At 45.4% G+C, this 20,968-nt stretch overlaps 2 protein-coding genes across 13 annotated transcripts in view; both read right to left on the bottom strand.

The window, feature by feature from the left end:
* Positions 1-20,968, bottom strand: part of LOC127032899 (claw keratin-like) — a 196,501-nt gene that overhangs the window by 77,776 nt on the left and 97,757 nt on the right. The window contains exons 1-2 of one of the 12 annotated variants that reach the window (XR_007768965.1): positions 1,837-2,091; positions 83-985 (exon numbers count right to left, since the gene is read on the bottom strand). The exons of 9 other annotated variants lie outside the window; for them this stretch is intronic. The gene's annotated coding sequence lies outside the window, so the exon portion shown is untranslated. Of the gene's footprint in view, positions 1-82; positions 1,468-1,836; positions 2,092-8,966; positions 9,041-20,968 lie in introns of those variants that run through there. 2 more of the 12 variants (XR_007768964.1, XM_050920548.1) reach the window with 2 other exon arrangements.
* Positions 7,675-13,738, bottom strand: LOC127032772 (claw keratin-like). The gene is made up of 2 exons (XM_050920355.1): positions 13,709-13,738; positions 7,675-8,190 (listed from the first exon to the last, which is right to left on the bottom strand). Exons 1-2 carry the CDS (start codon positions 13,736-13,738, stop codon positions 7,675-7,677), a joined length of 546 nt encoding a protein of 181 aa, XP_050776312.1.

Genomic DNA, 20,968 nt, shown 5'->3' on the forward strand with positions numbered 1-20,968 from the left:
GAAAAGCTTCTCTATTATGCAGCTGCTGTTAGAAAGTTAAAAGGCAGATAGAGATCATCCATATTCATGGATAGGAGATCACCTAGCCCAGGGGTGGGCAACCTTTGGGTTGTGGCCCATCAGGGGAATCCGCTGGTGGACCGCGAGACATTTTGTTTATGTTGACTGTCGTGTAGTTGAGAATCAGGCCCATTGTGCCGATAACAGAAGAAACCTATCGCTAGGGAAGCAATAGAGGAAACCCATCGAGTTTAACATGGGAAACATGAGGAATCTTTGCAGAGGCGCTGATGAAATGCAGCTCGCTCATTATTTCACACTGAGTTCAGTGTACTCACCACTTCTCAAAGTTTGGCCTATGAGCTCAGATGTGAATCTGTATCATGCCTCTCATTTCCTGGTTCTTCCTGTTCCCATGGATATACCTGCTGTGTTTAACATGGCCCACAGCTTCCATTAACATAACAATGGCCCCATCGCTAGGATGACCAGATGTCCCATTTTTAAAGTGACAATACAGTTTTTTGGGACTTTGTCTTATATAGGCGCCTATTATCCCCCCGCACCCCCACGCCATCCCGTTTTTTCACAGTTACTATCTGGTAATCCTACCCATCGCCATCCCCCTAAACCTGTATTCCCTCACAACCATATGGACCCCATGACCATAGAGTCCATCCTAACTGTATGGGCCCCCATAACTGTATAATCTCCCATCATCACAGGAACCCCCGTAACCATATAACCCTCCAGAACGTTATGAGCCTCTATCATCACATCTGCCCCCATCACCACCTCCAATGTCAGCTACTCCTGGGGATCCCACTCTGCTTTTCTGAGGGAAAGAGCTGAGAATTGCTCCTGGGAAGGTGGTGGCTGAATCAGCACTGTGGAGGCAGGGAACTGGCTTACACCTGGCATGTTGTAGCTTATTGCAGCTTCACACATTTGTGAAGCAAGACATCTTTCTGCCATGGCGATAAACCTGAAACACACAGCAGGCAAGACAATAAACTTAAGGTACATTGGAAAGGGAAATAAAAATTTTAATGATTAGCTCCTATTGCAACTGAGGTCATGTAGAGACCTAAAGAGAGAAAAGCAGAGAGAGAGAGATGCAGAGAGAGACAAAGAAAGAAAGAAAGAAAGAAGGGACCCAACCAGCTCTTTTGAATCCTTGTTATTCTCTTTGTCCTAAAAATATCCTGTCTCTAAGAGATATAAATATATAAAATGTATATCATTAATGCTTGGAATTTCCAGTCCTTTAAAAAAATAGTGCAAAGAACATGGCTGGGATAGCATTAATAATACAAGATTCCTTGTTAGGATATAACCTATATGTTAGTAGGAGATGGTCCCACCTCTGTGGGGAACTTTACCAGATTATATGGACCCCGGTTGAATTTACTAATGAATGAATCTGAGTCCTAATTCCCACTCTGTTTTCCCAGAGGCCTGCCTGACCTCAAGGACTCCTCTTCCACGGTCCTTGTAACCCTGACAAGGCTCGGACTAGAAATCCTGGTGGGGATCCATCCTTAATCTTCTCATAGTCACTTAGGTCAGGGGCTCAGCTGTCCCCACTCCAGGGTACTCTCCTCACACTGGATGCTTCCACCCCCAATGGCTGCAGCCCCAATTCAGCAGTGGCTGAATTTTGTAACATCTTCAGGTTACGGACCATTTCAGAGTTACAGACAACCACCATTCCCGAGGTGTCCGTAACGCTGAGGTTCTACTGTACATGTACTTCAGAGCAAATATGATTTATTAAACAGCAACTAATAAATAAATAAGGAAAATGGGAAAGGATAAAGGAGCAAGTCACCCCACCCTGTGGGCTGAGGGACACCACACACAGCCGTCTCTGCAGTGCCAGGGCAGTTCACAGTCTGTTCCCCCTGCCCAGTCCCTGGCTGTGCTGCAGGGACGCTGCGGGTCGGACGCTTGCTCTGGCGCTTCCCACACGCCCTCAGGCTCCAGGTGGCAGGACCCTTCTTCCCAGCATCAGGCCCCCGTCAGTGTCATGATCCCCATCTTGGCTGGTGGCGTCTCCCTGTGCTGGACCCTCTGCCCAGGGTCCCCCCCACTCACCCAGCTGCTCACCGCACCCGGCTCCGGACGGCTCCAGCCCCAGCCCCAGCCCCAGCTCCACTCTGCCCCAGCCTGGCTGCGGCTCTGCCTCCAGCTCAGCTCTGCTCTCTGGGCTGCTCCTCTGGCCCCTCAGGCTGCTGCGGCTCCGCTCAGCTCAGCTCTGGCTGCTGCTCTCCCCTTAGCTGGGCCCGCGCTGGCTGAGGCAGCTCCAGCTCACACGGAGGACGGGACCCCGGGCTCCTGACTCCCTCATTGGCCTGCCTGCCCTGTCAATCAGGCTGACCTGTTGTGTTGGACTCTCATCATTGGTTCTGGGGACAGTCAGTCTCAAGATCCCTGATTTCTCATTGGTCCTTCACTTCGGGTCAGTCACTTGGTGTGCCGCGCCAATAAACACACCAGGGTGGAGAAGCAAACCAAGCTCAAATAAGGTGCAAGGGAGAAAATCTCAAATCCTGCCCCCCTAAAACAAGCAGTTTCTTCCTTTTATATCACAGTTGTTTACTACAAAACTTTCTTGCTGACTAGCTGATTTCTCACTCCCCCCTCCTTTCCCATCCAGCTGCAGTATCTTTTCTCATTCAATCTTCTGTCTTCTCTCTTCCTCCCCGCTTTCTGCTGCTGAGACATGTATACAGTATCTTAAAACGGCCTTGAGCGTGCTTTAGCCTAGCTTTAATGTATTACAGCAGAGAGCTGACTGTTACAACCGAAAACTAACTGCTAACACTACATTTTACAGCTCTTAACATATTAGGTTACACTAGGTTACACAAAGTGTTGAACATGGAGGAACATTGGTTCATTGAAGCCTCCAGCAGGAGGGCTTCATTGACACTTGTGGTTTACCACCCCCCCGAGTTACCTAGATTTATGCCTGGTGACACCAACATCTTTTTGAGGATCATTTTCTTGCTAACTCCACACGATTTGAGGGGCACAATACACCCTTCAGCTCCCTTTCCTCTGAAAACATTACGGGCCAGCTACATTCCTGGGATCATTCTACCGACTTCACTGATGCTGCAGTGGGATATTCAGAAGCCTTGAATGGGAACTGTCCAATGCAGTTCAGGAGCAGTGGTGGGCATGGGTGAGTAATCACTATGACTAGGTTTTATTCCTGACTCTGTGAGTTGCAACCTGTGTAACCTTCACCTCAATGTGCTTGTTCACCTGCACATAAACCAGATCTCATAGTGATATTATGCTCAATGATCAGAGGCTTCCACAAATCAAAGGACTTCAAAGCACTGCAGGCTCATTAAAGTTGTATGTGCACACAAGGTTCTATTATTTTAATAGCAGATTCTTTTTGTGGGATTAGATGCTCCCAAATTATGGATTAAGATTCAAGAGTTCTCACAACAATTTTTTTGGCGACCTTTCAGAAACTCGTCTCTCTGTCCCTGCCTCCCAGAGCGCTTCACTGAGAGCCTGTCCTGCGGAGCGTGGGTTGGGAACTCACCAGCTGACTGCAGGGTCCCGGGCTCCCTCTTTCTTGAGGCTGACGTAGCTGTAAAAAAATCCGCTGGTGGCCTCATTAGAGAAACGCTGGATTAAATGAACCCTACAGATCCATGTTAAGGTTTCTGATGTCATGCCAATAGTCAGTCGATGATTCCCAGGCTCCGAATTTGGGGCTGTTTGATTTTCATTCAGTAAAGCTTTGAATTTCCCTTTCTTTAGTAAACATTCCTTTACAAAGCTCAAGAGGCAGATACCGAACCAGTGGACATCAGTAGAGTTCCCCAGACTTCAATGGCGTTCTGTGCCTTACAGCTGAGGGAAAGAATTTCATGCTGTTCGGGTTAGAGGAAATCCTGGTGGGGTTGTATTTTCCAGTTTAAAAATTATTCTAATTCTGGCTGAAAAGCTTTGTGTGAGAGACGGTTCTTGCAGGATGCACTAGGTTGGTCAGACTTCCAATTAATCCAGTCTCATCCCACAGCTCTCTGATCGTTTGAAGAAGGAATCCTTAACTGTCAGTGCTGTGCTTCTTCCTTTGCTTTATTAGCTGATGTCTCTCACAAGACCCACTTCTCTTGGCTGCTCATGGGTGTAGATGCAGTACCTGACATTTCCCATTGGTTTCACTATATGTTGGATCTGAGCAGCAGGGGGTAGAGTTGCCGTGTATGCAGAGAGAGAGACATTCCCAACAAAGTGTCTCTCCGCCAGGCTAGATAAAGTGCATTCCTTCAAGCTGATGGAACTGTTCCCTTTTACACTGGTTCAATATCTACCTTTAAACTTCAAAATATATAGAAAAAGTATATGCAAAGAGACATGGAAGGAAAATCAAAAAGCCCTATTTCAAAGGCTGGGAATCACAAACTGAGCACTGCAGTGACATTTTACAGACAAAGTCTTCAGTGTTGGAATATCTAGTCCTTGTAAAATGTTATTACTACTTTAGTAGTTCATCTCTTTGGCAGTATAACACTTGATGGGTGTTTGTGAAGCACTTTGAAATGCTTAGACTGGAGGAAGCCTCAGTCAATCCACCCTGAAAGTAATAATTATACCTGTTTGCCATGGAGGTAAAGGGAGGCACATTCAGGTGAAAGTCAGACAGGGTTCGATTGGCAGAGTCAGAAATAAACTCCAGTAGTTGGGACCACTCATGCCAAACACTAACCTGTATCACCTGAACCCTACTGGACGCTTCCAGATACATCACTAACCTGAGAGTAACTCTTAGAGAGGCTCATTTTGGCATTTTTTAAATTTTGTTTTGATGATTTTGGGGTGAACTTTGGGTGAAACATCTTCTCCTCTAAGTGTGAACAATGATCAACCATTGAGAATCTTGCAATGCACTTTTACACCCTCTATTTGTAGTTGTTTCCATAACGTTATAAACCTCTATCAGCACATGTGCCCCCATCGCCACCTCCAGTGTCAGCTGCACCCGAGGATTCCACTCTGCTTTCCTGAGGGAAAGAGCTGAGAATTGCTCCTGGGAAGGACATGACAGTGGCGATTGGATCAGCACTGTAGAGTCAGCGCACTGCCTTATGTCTGGCTTGTTACAGCTGTTGTGCACGGTGTGTGGAATGTCATTGCACGTGTTTCTGAAGCAAGAAGATCTTGAAAGAAAGCAAGAAAGAAAGATTGAGGGACCTAATGAGCTCTTTTGAATCCTTGTTACTCTCTTTGTCTCAAAAATTATCCTGTCGTTAAGAGGTAGAGAGAGCTAGAGGCAGGGTACCTAAGTGAAGAAAGGCTGGGGCAAGGCAGAGGAGCTGGGGATATATAAATTTATACTTCTTAGAGACAGGACATTCCACACACCGGGCACAACAGCTGTAACAAGCCAGGAGCAATTCTCAGCTCTTTCCCTCAGGAAAGCAGAGCGGAATCCTCAGGTGCAGCTGACACTGGAGGTGGCGATGGGGTCATATGTGCTGATAGAGGTTTATAACATTATGGAGGATTATATTGTAACCGGTGTCCTAGTGGCTATGGGAGATTATACAGTTATGGAGGCCAATACGGTTAGGACGGGCTCCATGGTCACAAGGGCCCATATGGTTTTTGGGGAAAACAGGGCTGGGGGATTGTGATGGGGTCATCGGGACCTAAATGGAAATTGTAAACCACGTTGCACTCACCAGGCATCTCCATGGGAACAGGAAGAAGCAGGAAATGAATGGCAGGATACAGATTCACCTCTGATCCCATAGGCCTGGCTTTGAGAAGTGTTGAGTGCACCAAACTCCATGTGAAATAATGAGAGAGCTGCATTTCATCAGCACCTCTGCAAACATTCCTCATGTTTGCCATGTTACCCTTGATCGGTTTCGTCTAATGCCTTCCTGGTTATGGGTTTCCTCTGTTATCACCACACTGGCCCTGATTCTCAACTACACAATAGGTATTACACCACGTTGTAAAATGCAAATAAGGCAGGGGCCATAAGGTGGATGTTACCTACATCTACCTTGACTTGAGTGCCTCTTTCCCATGCCAGAGCACTGTCAAAAGGCTTTAGTGTCAATGAGAATTCAGCCAGGTGATCTCCTCTCCATGGATATGGACCGTTTCTTTCTGCCTTTTGACTTTCTAACAGCAGCTGCATAAAGTTAATGCAAAGGAGGTGTCAAGCAGACACACTGACTTTTGTTTTTGCCACTGAGTTCTTTTGAAGAGTTGCGTGTGTTTGGGGGAAATGAATGGGAAGAGGAAGGGGAAGAGGAAGCGGAAGGGGGGCCAGGAACCACTCTGGGTCAGGTCCACTTTTTATGTGGGCCTGACTCCCCGCCCCTCCTCTTACCCATGAGACTCTATCCTCGTCTGGGCCAGAAGCAGGAGCAGGGTCAGAGTAAGAAGCACACAGGCAACTGTGGGGAACCTTGAGCCTGCCATCTGCCATGGATGGGGTGCGGGATCAGGGGCTGCAGGCTGGGGTTTGCTCTCGAGCCCCCCCAACTCCGGCAGATAGGGGGGATGGGCTCCCTGTTCTGGCTCCAACTTTGGTTTGACCAGGGGTCGGGGCTTTGGGGAATAGGAGGGGCAGGAGTGGGACCACATTGGGGGTGGGTCCTCATGGCCCTCCCACTATGAGGAAGAGTCTGTCACCGTTGACCTACAGTGAAGTATGTGATCTTTTGGCACTTTTCTTTTCCTTATGAAAACCTGCAAAGACTCTCATAGACTCTTAACACAAATCATATGATTGATCTTCTTGAAACTAAAGGGAACGTAAATGAAGGGAAAATCTGTCCCTAAGTCTTTGCAGAAAAAGTCTCTACCTACCAGGGCTTTGAAAGTGCCAGCGACACAAGGAGGAATTTCGTCCAACACGATTGTTTAAGCAAGGAGGGAGGAACAAGGAGAACCAGAAAACCGATATTATGATGCAGCAGAGTTTTTAATGCAAATGAAATTGGTAGTACACAGTTTCAGGAAGAAATACTACAGAGCAGAAAGAATGTATTTCCAGTGTTTCAAGAAGAGTTGCGACCCATCACACACCTCAGTGGGGCTTATTTCAGACACGAAGATCTGTTTGCTTTGTTGCAGCTGCAGAGGTTGACAAAGAAGTCCCCTTTGTAACCATTATAAGTTCTTTGTTTTATTCCAGTTGGTGGGCAATGAGACGAAGCAAAATAAAAGCAGAGACTAGGCAGCTTCTCCATTAGACATCTGGCCAGAGCAAAGATCAAAGTGAGCCCCTAGAGGTACGTACCGATGGAAAGGTAGAAAATGTGGTGCCTAAATGGGACTTAAAGTGATACTAAACATAAACGGTGCCTATTTGAAGGCTGCTGGTCCTTCACCTTGCGGGGTCAGTGTAAACAACCTGCCTGTAATTCAGAATGAGTCCATATGTGAAAGCGAGAATCAGCACGCTGGTGGGAAAGCCTCGGCAGAAAGAGTCTTAAAGCGTAACATTAGAAATGCAGCACGGCTGTCAGACCAAGGTGCTGAGCACACACAGCTACACTGAGTTCAGCTGGAGCCCTGTTTGCCCAGCACTTCTGAAAGCCGTGCCCATCGGCTCAGGGGTGAATCTGTATCTTGCTGTTCATTTCCTGGTTCTTCCTTCTTCTGTGGGTGTTCCTGTTGGGTTTAACATGGCCCACAATATCCACCAAGAGACCTGCGGCCATATCCCCCGTATCCCCATAATCCCGCGTAACCATAAAGGCCCGGGTAACCACAGTGTCCCCCATAGCCCAACGATCCCCCATAACTGTAAAGACCTGAGTAACCAGAATATCCCCCGTGGCCCAATAATCCCCCATGACCGTAATGGCCACCATAACCACCTAAGCTCCCTAAACCATACAACCCTCCGTAAAGGCCTCGATAGCCGTGCAATCCCCCCCAACCAAATGAGCCCCCCAAACCGGCTTCCACTACAGGTGCTCCTACGGCTGCTACTTCACACTGCTGAGGGAAATTGCTGAGAATTGATCCAGGGAGGGTCACAACAACCGGTGAGGGTCTGATCACCACTTCAGAGTCAGGGCACTGCCTAACGCATGGCTCGTTGGAGCTGCCGGTAACTGGACTAGGCCAGACCACCCCGCATTCTGGATACCACAGGCTGGAGACAGTCATCTTTCTGGGGTGGAGGTAAACCTGCAACACGCAAGAGGGATGAGAGTAAAGAGAAGGTAGAAGTGCTGGTGGAAGAAAGGATTCAAAGCTCGGTTACAATGGTAGTGAGGTCAGCATGGGGCCCGAGAGAGAGAGGAGGAGTGGAGTTAGTCTCTTTGTATTTGTTCCTATTTGGTCTTTCTACCTCTCTAGTCCATTTGTCGACTTGCAGTAAGCGTCCCTCCCAACTGGTCCCTTTGAGCCCCTCTCAATGACTTTGTCTGTAAAACACAGAGTGGAATAAGAGCGATATGAAATTACATCATCTCAGGAGAAGCACCTTCAATGGGTATTTCTGTTCAGGAGAACATAGGTATTACTCAGCCGGAGCACTCCACTTGTCAACTTCATCTGTCTCTTGTCTCCAGTACTGAGGAGTAACAGCTGCTACAGAATAAAGTAGAAGACTACTGAATTGGATCTTTCTTGACTAACCTGGGAAAGTTTCTTCCAAATCCACCTAAGTGAAAAAAGGTTAAGGGACTTTCTAAAGTTACTGAAAAGATTTCAGTGCCCTAAATCTATTTCCAGTTAATAGGTAATATGTTTCCCAATTGTTCTTCAAGTCTCTCTTTTAGCTTTAGCTCATGAATCCACCAGCGCTTGCAACTTACTAATGACACAAGAGAGTTATGGAAGATCTCCGTGATCCCTGATAAAAATCACAGCGAGAACATGCAAGATTCCATCTTAAATGAAAAGAGGCCTTACTGTGATATCTCTAGGGTTAGAAAGAGATTGAGTGGGACTGGACTTACCCAGTTCACCGAGGAGATGAATTCTGGAGAAGTGTTTAGAAGAGTGCTGAGTGGTGAGCACTTTTATACAGTTCCTAGGAGTGCCTGGAGGATCTGAGATGCTGTTTGTGGAGGAGGTCCTGTGATGCAGTAGGGACTGTCTGTGTGGGGAGTGGGAGACCAGGGGAGGACTTTAGGGGATGGACGATGCCAGCGCCTGTAACCTGAGCTAGGTAAGGGAGGGGAAAGGTCAACACCTTTGCCCAGAAAGGGGACAAAGGAAGGGAGTGGCAAGAGGGAAGCAGTTTGCGTTTGGGCTTGGGGCTGTGTGGGCGGAATTCAGGGTATCCTAGCTAGGATCCAAGCACCCTGAAAGCCCAGAAGGTCTCGAGGGCGGGGTCCTGACTGTGCCTGCAAGCTCTGCTGTAACCTCTGTTCCTGTTGTCCAATAAACCTTCTGTTTTACTGGCTGGCTAAAAGTCACTGTGGGTCCCAGGAAGAGGGGTGCAGGGCCGGACTCCCCACACTCCGTGATAGGTCCTCATTAGTTACCAAACAAATTTGATTGCTTGCATGAGTCCTCCTTTTGATGGAGCTGTTTTCTCAGCATCGGTGATCAGTGGGTTAATCTCAGCCTCAGAGGTTGTGACATGCACATTGTAGTCTTCAGCTCTTTCATCTTAAAGTAATTTAGGCCAACTGCATTCCAGTGACTTTACTGGTGCTGCAGTGAGAATGAATGTCAAGGTGATTCTGAGCAGCATCAATAGCCCAAGTGGGTGTCATGAAAGGAATCCAGTTTTGTTCTTTCAATTCATGCTGGTGGTGATTAGGGACATGAGGGAGTTCATTCTAAATTTGCTAGGAAGCAGGGAGCCATTTTTCTCCATTCTATATACCTCCATTCCGAGCAATTCAGATCCAGTTCCCTTTGATTGAATGGGAATCATTCCGTTGCCTCCAGTATGTTTCCTGTCAGGACTTTAAGTATGAAATTTTCCCTTTGGCAGAGGAATAGTATGATGGCTATGAACAATGTTAGTCCCATTTTAAACTTTGAAACTCGGTTTTAGCAGGGAGGTAAGCCATTACAGATTTTAAAAAATACCAAATTCAAAACTACAAATGAATAAAAATGAAATAGCCCCAAGTTGTGTGGCCTTCAATCATGACCTGGTTAAGGGAATGACACTCGAGACCTTGGCCTCTATTTTGTGTAAAGTGACTGCACTGTGTGACTCAGTGCAGAGGTGTGTAATCCCCACAACAATGGATTAATGTTATAAGAACACGACCCTTTTCATGTGTAAACACTAGGGAGTGTTTGTGAGGGGCTTTGAAATCTTGAGTTTTGAGGATACTGAAGAACTTCCAGCCTTAACATCCTTACTCTGTCTGTCTGATAGGCCTAGAAAAAGAGGCAGGTTGAGGTGAAGGGCACCTGGGGTCAGTTGCAGAAACAGAAATACAACCCAATACTTTTGACTTCTCCTACCACAGGCTGAGCTCTAGGCTGATCTCTGTTATACTGCATTACAAGACAAGGTTAGTAACATGTCTGGTTACAAAATGTTTGCATCCTTGGATCTAAAGATCAACAATAAAAAACTAGCTAATGTTGTGATCCACTTTAACTGTGGCTTCCTTATAGCTGAGGTTAATACTGCTCCAAAGGAATTACAAGTCTGTCAATTTTCCAGGAGTACAGTAGCGTTGTAAATATAAAGTTGGAATTAAAGCTTAAAAAACTTGTTTTAAGTCATAGCACCCACGGCAATGCAGTCTCCAAGTGCACTGTGTGCGCTTTTTTTCCTCTCCTTGGAATGACATCTCTTTATAGGGTCACATTAACACAATGGTAATGAATTCCTCCAGGTTTGTGAAACAAAGTACAGGGTAGTTATCGCTGTAACATGGTCTTCTTTATATATGAGGGTAAAAAAGGTCCAAAGGAATTACAAGTGTGTACATTTCAAGCTTGTTCATGTGCAGTGTAGGAATCAAAATTTCAGTTTACAATTCAAGGTGGGAGAAATTTTGGTAGAAGAGAATTTAATTCTGCTGAAGTGTAAATACTCACTGTCACGGGGTGTAGGGGGACACAGGGCCCTACACCCCCGGCTTCTTGCGATTCACCATGACTCTCAGCCAGCCAGTAAAGCAGAAGATTTATTTAGATGACAGGAACACAGTCCAAGACAGGTCTTGTGGGCACAGACAACAGGATCTTCCCCAATTAGGTCCATTTTGAGGTCCCAGGGGCACCACAGCCCCACTGGGGAATCAGAGCCCTGTCTGCACTTCCCTCAATTCCCCAGCCACCTCCTGAAAAACTCCCTCTCTGCCCCCAGCGTCTCCTCTCCCAGCCTTTGTTCAGCTTCCGGGGCAGAGGTGTCACCTGGTCTCTGACCCCTTCCTGGGTTTTCATGTTACATGCTCAGGTATCTTTCCTCAATGCCAGTCTCCCATCCCCCAATGCAGACCGTCCTCCCAGGCCAACACACCCCACTGAGCATTCACAGCCCACATTAAGAACAGTCCCAGTTCATCACACTCACCACTGAGACAACTACAAATAAAGGGAGTTGAGGCACATTGCAAGGCTCTCAATGATTGATCGTAGTTCACACTTAGATGAGAAGATGTTTCACCCAAAAGTTCCCCCCAAAATCGTGAAAACAAAATATAAAAATTCCAGAATGAGCCTGTCTCAGAGTTACTCTCAGGTTAGTGATGTATCTGGGAGCATCCAATAGGGTTCAGGAGATACAGGTTAGTGTTTGACATGAGTGGTCCCAACTAATGGGGTTTATTGTCTGCAGGATGGTGGTGCACGAAGCCGATGAAGCACCTGAGGCTCCTGTACAGGAAGGCCAAGGAAGTTGGTCTTGGAGGACTTGAGCTAAACCCAGCCAGACTTATTGTCCAACAGGCCAGTGAGGCAGGAGGGACCACGGAGGAGCCCAGGCAGACACAGAGGAGGTTGTTCTGCACGTTTACCCAGAGATCCAGGTTATGGATGAATATCCTCTGGAGAGACTGATGCCTTTGCAGGAACCATAACCCCTGGCTGGTAAGTTACAACGGTGGCCAGCCTCCCCACCCATATCCTCCTCTCTCTTTGTGTGGCTAAATTTCCAGTGTTACGAACAAGATAATTGCAGTAATGTGCACTTATTTTTCATTGATGGAAAACGTGCAATTCATTGCTCTCTGTCTGCTTGTGCAGCGCGCATTGCTGAAGCCACACCACTGTGGTTCCTGTCCTCATACCGAACCCTTCCAACATACCTCCCATGTGTACAGCCTCCTCTGCTGCAGCCCGCAGTGGCCAGAGTTACAACTCAACGTTTTTATTGACGTCCGAGGAACCACAGTGAAAGGGTCTGTGCCTGGACTTCTAACGCAGATTTCTGAAACAGCAAAGTAAAAATCAGTCTGCCTCCATGTCTGTCCATTCCTCTGTCCCCTGCCAAGGAGCAGGGGTCCTGGGGCTGCGCAGCACAGGGGTGTGTGTGTGTGTGAGAGAGGATGTCCTGGTTGGGGCAGGGGGGAGTCCAAACAACTTACACTGCTGTAAGGAAAAGGTAGTTTCAACATTGATTTTCTCCTCGGGAATCTTTGCCAAGTTAAAGTAGCTGTCTCTGCCGTCTCCTCCCAGAGAGCCAGGCGACAAGACAGACTGAGTGGTGATTTTTCTAAGAGCTTTTGCATCAGACATCTTGACTTGAGATGTGAAAACTGCCATGATTACTTTACTCTAAGGCGGTCTCTGCACTAGTGACTGTCTGTGTACGGCTTTGTGCCTAAACCTCTGAAACATTTGTCAATCGTTCCCTGTCTGACTTTCACCGGAATGTGCCTCCCTTGACCTCCATGGCAAACACGTATAACTGTAACATTCAGGGTGGATTGCCTGAGGCTTTCTCTGATCTAAGCATTTCAAAGTGCTTCACAAACGCTCATCAAGTGTTATACAGCCAAAGAGATGAATGACTAAAGTAGTAATAACTTTTGACTGGGATTAAATGTTCCCACACTGAAGATTAGATTCACTTTAAAAATGCATGTCAAGGTCTCAGGTGTCACTCCAGTGCTCAGTTTGGGATTCCCAGCCTTCCAGATTGGGGCTTTTTGATTTTCATTCCTTGTATCTTCTCATTTTCCTTTTATATCTATTTTGAAGTTTAAAGGTAGACACTGAAGCAGTGTAAAAGGGAACAGTTCCATCAGCTTGCAGGAATGCACTTCATCTAGCCTAGCTTAGAGTGTCTCTGTGTCCTTGGAGGCTCAGGGCATCATCTCTGGGGACATGTGTGACTGCTGCCTTATTTGCTCTACGGGTCGCTCCTACCTGGATGGGAAAGCAGGAGCCTGGGACTCTGCAAGCAGCCAGTGAGTTCCCAACCCACCCTCCAGGCTCTGAGTGAAGAGCTCTGGGAGGTAGAGACTGAGAGAAGGGTTTGTCAAAGGCCACCAAAAAAATTATTGTTAGAATCCTTGAATCCTAATCCATAATTTGGGGACATCTATTCCCACAAAAAAAACCTGTTATTAAAATAATAGAACCCTGTGCGCACACACAACTTTAAAGAGCCTGCAGTGCTTTGAAGTCCTTTGATTTGAGGGAGTCTGTGATCATGGAGCATAATATCACTATGAGATCTGGTTCATGTGGAGGTGGACAAGCACATTGATGTGAAGGTTACACAGGGAGCAAGTGGCTGAGTCAGCAATAAACTCAGTCCTAGTGATTTACTCACCGCATGCTCATCACTGCTCCTGAACTGCATTGGACAGTTCCCATTCACGGCTTCCGAATAGCCTAATGCAGCATCAGTAAAGTCAGGAGAATGATCACAGGAATGCAGCTGGCCCATAACATTTTCAGAGGAAAAAGAGCTGAGAGGTTTAATATGCCTCCCATACCATGTGGAGTTAGTGAGAAAATGATCCTCCAAAGACAGAGGGAAAAGAATTACATCAGTTGAAGGAGTTACTCAAAGTTTGATTTTTAATTAATTGGGCCTTCAGGAACAAAGGGCCTCTCAAGTCCTCCCACAGCCTAAAAAACTGTCTAAAAATACTCCTGACTCGGGGGCTTTCTAACAGCTTGATCTAGTTCTCCGATGAGAACTTCAGAAGTCCTGTTGAACTCACTCTCTCCATAACCATTCAGACCATGTGGTAGGGACTGAACTGAATTTAATTTAGGACTGAATCTTGCAGAGACAGTCTGTGATTCATAACAATGGGAAGAGTTTGAGTTTTTTTCAATTATTTTTCTGTTATTGAATTGCAGGTGTTGGTTTCTCCATAGTATAGATGTTAAGGCCTGGATTGTCAGACTAAGACATGCAGTTGTGACACTGGAGCCTATTGATTTTAGTTGGATCTTGGGTATTCAAATCCCTTAAGGATTTCCGAAAAATCTCACCCCCAATTTTTGATAAATGGCTTAGGAAGAAATTCCCTAAGTTTCCTCCATAAAGGGCTAATTCATTGTTCTTCTGTTTCTTTCTCTAGCAGCCTGTGAGTGATACTAATGAGACAAGGTATTACATTAAATGGGCCACTTGTCCTTTCCCGCATGGTAATTGCTACGTTCTCACGTTCAGAAGTGAATCTAGCTGCAGATCCTCATCTTGTCCAATTTAGTGTAGCTTCAGTGAAGCAAGTGGATCAGAGCAGATTCACACCAGGGTAGGAGGTGGGGGTTTGTGTTTTGTTTTGATTTAAAAACCCTTTTTTAAAAATTAATCAGCAAGTGTTGATGACTCACGAAGGATTACAAACCAAAGCACCGCCTTGCGATACTGGACGGAACTCGTTTGTCAGTAGATGTCAGGGTTCTGTTGGCCCCTTTCTGAAGCTTAGTGAGGGGGGTTTCCTGGCCCTCTCCCAGTACCAAATGAATGGTGAAGGGCCAATGAGAAATCAGGATCCTGAGACTGGCAGTCCCCAGGGGCAATGGCAAGAGTCCCCCACTGCAGGTCAGCCTGATTGACAGGGCAGGCAGGCCAATGAGGGAGTCAGGAACCCGCTATCCCGTCCTCCACAAGTACACTCTGTGCACTACTTTTTGTGTCCTTGGAATCACATCTCTCTGATGGGTCACAGTGACAGAATGGTAAAGAATTCTTCCAGGTTTGTGGAATGAAGTACAGAGTAGTATATCTCTTCAACATTGCCTTCTTTCTGAATGAGAATAATAAAGATCCAAAGGAATTACAAGTGTGTACATTTCAAGCTCCTTCATGTGTAATGTAGGAATAAAAATCTCAAGATACAATTCAAGCTGGGGAATATTTTGATAGAAGAGAATTTAATTCTTCTCAAGTGTAAATGTTATGCTTATACAAGTCACACAAGATCTTTTATAGGAGAGAAGGCAATACGCCACATTTATTGAGAATACAGAAGTTAGTATATGCTTTTCAGTCACACGCAGACACACACACCATGCACACAGTCCTGCCAGTCGATGTTATCGTTACCAGTCCAGAGTCTGGATCAATCTAGTGGCCAGCCAGATTGGTTGCAGAGGGGAGCCAGGCTCTTTCGGTTGTGATCCAATTCTCCTGGAGTTGTTGGCAAGACGAACCCAAAGTTCCATGGCAAAGCACATTGTTCTTATAGTCCTTTCTTTTCATTGAAGTCTATGGATTTTGCTGTGTCCTTTTCTGTCCAGTTACTCTTTAATTGGTGTTATCTTTTGATGGCTTCTTCCATTCCAAAACTCCCCCAGGAGGGTCATCCTGACCTGGTTTAGATTTAATCAATTATCTTGTGTTTAAGGGTGCTAGCCTTCACTTCAGGGTCGCCAATCTGCCCTTCCTCAATCATGGATGAGCGTAGATGGTTCTCTGGCATTAATAAGTCTCGTTAAGTCTCCTCACTCCCTCTCTTTTGACCATCTGGCTTCAACAATGGCCTTCACACCTTATCTTTTCCTGATGCATGCATTCCTCATTCACCCAAACAGTTCTTTGCAGAGACCTTCAAAAGGTAACAAATAGCAGTGTTTTATGTTGAAGAAGAAAGACATTGTAAATTAGACATTACTAAATCTTGTAACTGTTTTTTGTCACACGGGGGCCTGGGCCTCCAATATTTCTCTAATCTAATTAACATAGTCAGAGACACGATCCTGTCTGTTATTTACAAGGCATGAAAAAAAGAAAATGGCTAATACTAGTATCCACTATCATGTTCATTTATTCTAATACCTTAATTCTTACTATCAACCATACAATGTATAGAGCCAAAAGATAATCAATTATAAAGCACAGTACCCACGGTACAAGAGAAATACGCACCACTAAGAAAAAACTACAAATAGAGGGAGTAAAAGTGGATTGCAAGATTCTCAATGGTTGATAATTGTTCACACTTAGAAGAGAAGATGTTCACCCCAAAATCATCAAAACAAAATTTAAAAAATGCCAAAATGAGCCTCTCTAAGAGCTACTCTCAGGTGAATGATGTATCTGGAAGCGTCCAGTAGGGTTCAGGTGATACAGGTTAGTGTTTGGCATGAGTGCTCCCAACTACTGGGGTTTATTTCTGGCTCTGCCAATCAATCCCTGTCTGACTTTCACCTGAATGTGCCTCCCTTTACCTCCATGGCAAAAAGCCTTTGAAATTGGGGCTCTTTGATTTTCATGTATCTTTGCATTTCCCTTTTCTATATATTTTGACGTTTAAGGGTAGATACTGAACCAGCGTAAAAGGGAACAGTTCCATGAACTTCAGATTGAAGGAACGCACTTTATCTAGTCTGGCGGAGAGAAACTGTGTTGGGAATGTCTCTCTCTCTGCATACACGGCAACTCTACCCCATGCTGCTCAGATCCAACATATAGTGAAACCAATGGGAAACATCAGGTACTGCATCTCCACCCATGAGCAGCCAAGAGAAGTGGGTTTTGTGAGAGACATCAGCTAATAAAGCAAAGGAAGAAGCACAGCACTGACAGTTAAGGATTCCTTCTTCAAACGATCAGAGAGCTGTGGGATGAGACTGGATTAATTGGAAGTCTGACCAACCTAGTGCATCCTGTAAGAACCGTCTCTCACACAAAGCTTTTCAGCCAGAATTAGAATAGTTTTTAAATTGGAAAATACAACCCCAACAGGATTTCCTCTAACCCGAACAGCATGAAATTCTTTCCCTCAGCTGTAAGGCACAGAACGCCATTGAAGTCTGGGGAACTCTACTGATGTCCACTGGTTTGGTATCTGCCTCTTGAGCTTTGTAAAGGAATGTTTACTAAAGAAAGGGAAATTCAAAGCTTTACTGAATGAAAATCAAACAGCCCCAAATTCGGAGCCTGAGAATCATCGACTGACTATTGGCATGATATCAGAAACCTTAACATGGATCTGTAAGGTTCATTTAATCCAGCGTTTCTCTAATGAGGCCACCAGCGGATTTTTTTACAGCTACATTAGCCTCAAGAAAGAGGGAGCCCGGGACCCTGCAGTCAGCTGGTGAGTTCCCAACCCACCCTCCGCAGGACAGGCTCTCAGTGAAGCGCTCTGGGAGGCAGGGACAGAGAGACGAGTTTCTGAAAGGTCGCCAAAAAAATTGTTGGGAGAACTCTTGAATTTTAATCCATGATTTGGGGGCATCTAATCCCACAAACAAAATCTGCTATTAAAATAATAGAACCTTGTGTGCACATACAACTTTAATGAGCCTGCAGTGCTTTGAAGTCCTTTGATTTGTGGAAGCCTCTGATCATTGAGCATAATATCACTATGAGATCTGGTTTATGTGGAGGTGAACAAGCACATTGAGGTGAAGGTTACATAGGTTGCAACTCACAGAGTCAGTAATAAAACCTAGTCATAGTGATTACTCACCCATGCTCACCACTGCTCCTGAGCTGCATTGGACAGTTCCCATTCAAGGGTTCTGAATATCCCACTGCAGCATCAGTGAAGTCGGTAGAATGATCCCAGGAATGTAGCTGGCCCGTAATGTTTTCAGAGGAAAGGGAGCTGAAGGGTGTATTGTGCCCCACACATCGTGTGGAGTTAATGAGAAAATGATCCTGAAAAAGACAATAGGAAAAAATCACATCAGTTGAAGGAGTTACTCAAAGTTTGATTTTTAACTAATTGGGCCTTCAGGAACAAAGGATCTCTCAAGTCCTCCCACAGCTAAAAAAACTGTCTCAAATAACTGAGGACTCAGGGGTCTTCTAATCCCTTTAATTTATTCTACTGTGTGAACTAGAGAACCCTATTTAAGTTGCTCTCTCCATAACCATTGAGACTATGTGCTAGTGATCCTTTTAATTTAGGAATGAATCTTGCACAGGCACTCTGTTTGGGGTTTTTAATTTTTTTTTCTCTTAGTGAGTTGCAGGCATTGGTTTCTTCGTGGTTTATAAGTTAAGGCCTGGATTTTCAGAGCAAGACATGTACAATATTTCACACACTAGAGCCTGTTGATTTTAGTTGGAACTTGGACATTCAAATCCCTTAGGGATCTCTAGAAAATTTCACCTCCAATTTTTGATTTAGGGTTGTCATAAACAGATAAGTAAGAGTTAATAGAACAGAAGTACTTCATATCTCTTTTGCCTGTAAAGGGTTAAGAAGATCAGTGAGCCTGGCTGTCACCTGACCAGAGGACCAATCAGGGGACAGGAGACTTTCAAATCTTGAGGGAGGGAAGTTTTTGTGTGTGCTGTTAGTTTTTGGTTGTTGTTCTCTCTGGGTTCTGAGAGTGACCAGATGTGCAACCAGATTTCTCTCCAATCTTATTGATACAATCTCTTATATGACCAAAATAGCGAGTACTAGGTAGATAAGGCGAGTTAGGCTTATGTTTGTTTTCTTTATTTGCAATGGTGTATTTGGCAGGAAGGAGTTCAAATGTGTATTTGGTTGGAAGGAGTTCAAATGTGTATTTGGCTGAAAGGATTTTAATTTGTACTTGTATACTTAGGCTGGGAGGGTATTCCCAGTGTCTATATCTGAAAGACCCTGTAAATATTCCATCTTAAATGTACAAAGATAATTTTTACTGTTTTTCCCTCTTTTATTAAAAGCTTGTCTTGTTTAAGAACCTGATTGTTTTTTTATTCTAGTGAGACCCCAGGGGACTGGGTCTGGATCCACCAGGGAATTGGTGGGCAGAAAGGAGGGAAGGAGGAGAGAGAGGTTATTTTCTCTCAGTGTTAGGATTACTTTCTCTCTCAGGGAGAGTCTGGGAGGGGGAGAGAGAAGGAGGGGGGAAGGTGGATTTTCCTCTCTGTTTCAAGATTCAAGGAGTTTGAATCACAGTGATCTTCCAGGGTAACCCAGAGAGGAGAAGGGTTTTCTTTCCTTGTGTTAAGATCCAGAGGGTATGGGTCTTGGGGGTTCCCGGGCAAGGTTTTGGGGGGACTAGATTGTACCAGGCACTGGAATTCCTGGTTGGTGGCAGCGCTACAAATACTAAGCTGGTAATTGAACTTAGAGGAATTCATGCTGGTACCCCATCTTTTGGATGCTAAGGTTCAGAGTGGGGAATTATACCATGACATGGTGTGCAGCGTGTGGGATAGATAGATAGATAGATAGATGTCAAAAAGCCAGTGAGGTTTTTATTTCTCTCCCTGCTAGCTATCTGCAGGCAGACTGAGGTTTAGGTAGAAGCAAAAGCCAGTAGGATTTTTTCTTTCTCTTTTCTCTCTACTAGCTGTTTGTAAGCAGGAGAGAGGGTTTTTAAAACCAGAGCCAGAAATTTTTTTCCTTTTCTCCTTTCTGGTTGTGCAGAGAGACTGCTTGAAGGCACAGGCATTAAGGTTTAACGAGGGTCTTTTTGTTAAACAAAGGGACTCCAGGTTTGAGTCAGCGAACACCAACAAATCACATTTGCAAATGAATGTTTTTTTTTCTTTCTAACTCTGTCAGGAAGAGCTAGGTAGAAGGAGTTAAAAAAAAAGAAAGACTCTGTTGCTAAGCAACCCAAAGAAGGCAACAGAAAAGCAGCATTTCAGGCAGTAAACCCCAGAGGGCACCCCAACACAAATCATGACTACCAAGGACAGCCTGAAACAGGAACGGGCAAAACTGGAGGCAGAGGCACAAATCAAGGACGCAGACCACAAGCGAGACATGGAAAAGAAACAAAAAGAACCAGAAATAAAACAAGAAGAGTTGGAACTGAGAGAAAAAGAAATGGAGCTGAGAGAAAGAGATAAAGAGGCTGCTCACAGGAGAGAGCTGGAGATAAAAGAAAGAGAGAGAAAGCAGGAACTGGAATTAGCGCAGGCTAGGTAGCATGCTCCAGCCAACCCTAACAACCCTTCTCCAGTTATTGTTCCACATCCCAAGAAATTTCCCACCTACAAGGCAGGTGATGACACTGAGGTCTTCCTAGAAAATTTTGAAAGGACCTGTCATGGGTACAGCATCACTGAAGACCACTACATGATAGGGCTGAGGCCACTGCTCAGTGAACCCCTAGCAGAGGTGGCGGCTGAAATGCCTAAGGAGAACATGAATGATTATAAACTTTTTCAAACCAAGGCCAGAATCAGAATGGGGCTAACATCTGAGCATGCCCGTCGTAGGTTCAGAGTCCCATGGTGGAAATCAGATGTGTCATTCACGCGAGATGCCTACCACATTGGAAAGAATTATAATCCCTGGATATCAGGAGCCAATGTTAAATGTCTGGATGACATGCACCTCCTAATACAATTGGAGCAGTTCTTAGAGGGTGTTCCAGAGGTAATAGAAAGGTACATCCTAGATGGAAAGCCCAAAACTGTCACTGAGGTGGGGGAGATTGGAGCCAGAAGGGTGGAAGTGGCAGAAAAGAAAAAAGCTACTATCAAGGGGAGTGAATATCACAGGGGTCACACTGACAATAACCCCTATACCCGAGGGAAACCCAAGACCCACCTACAACCCAAGGAAAGCCGCTGACTCCCTATTCTCTCACCTCACCAATCTCCAGTAACCCACCTCGGCCCAGTGACCAGTCAGCTGGGCGAAGCTTTAAGTGTAATGAACTGGGA

Source organism: Gopherus flavomarginatus, chromosome 1, assembly GCF_025201925.1.
Source record: "Gopherus flavomarginatus isolate rGopFla2 chromosome 1, rGopFla2.mat.asm, whole genome shotgun sequence".
NCBI classification, from domain to species: Eukaryota; Metazoa; Chordata; order Testudines; family Testudinidae; genus Gopherus; species Gopherus flavomarginatus.

What these genes read in the sequence shown, in the direction of transcription:
- LOC127032772 (XM_050920355.1), bottom strand. Translation starts at nt 13,738, where the DNA reads ATGCAGTTCAGGAGCAGTGATGAGCATGCG. An exon ending in GGAGCAGTGATGAGCATGCG is followed by an intron (nt 8,191 to 13,708) that starts GTGAGTAAATCA and finishes TGCGTGTTGCAG; the next exon opens with GTTTACCTCCACCCCAGAAA.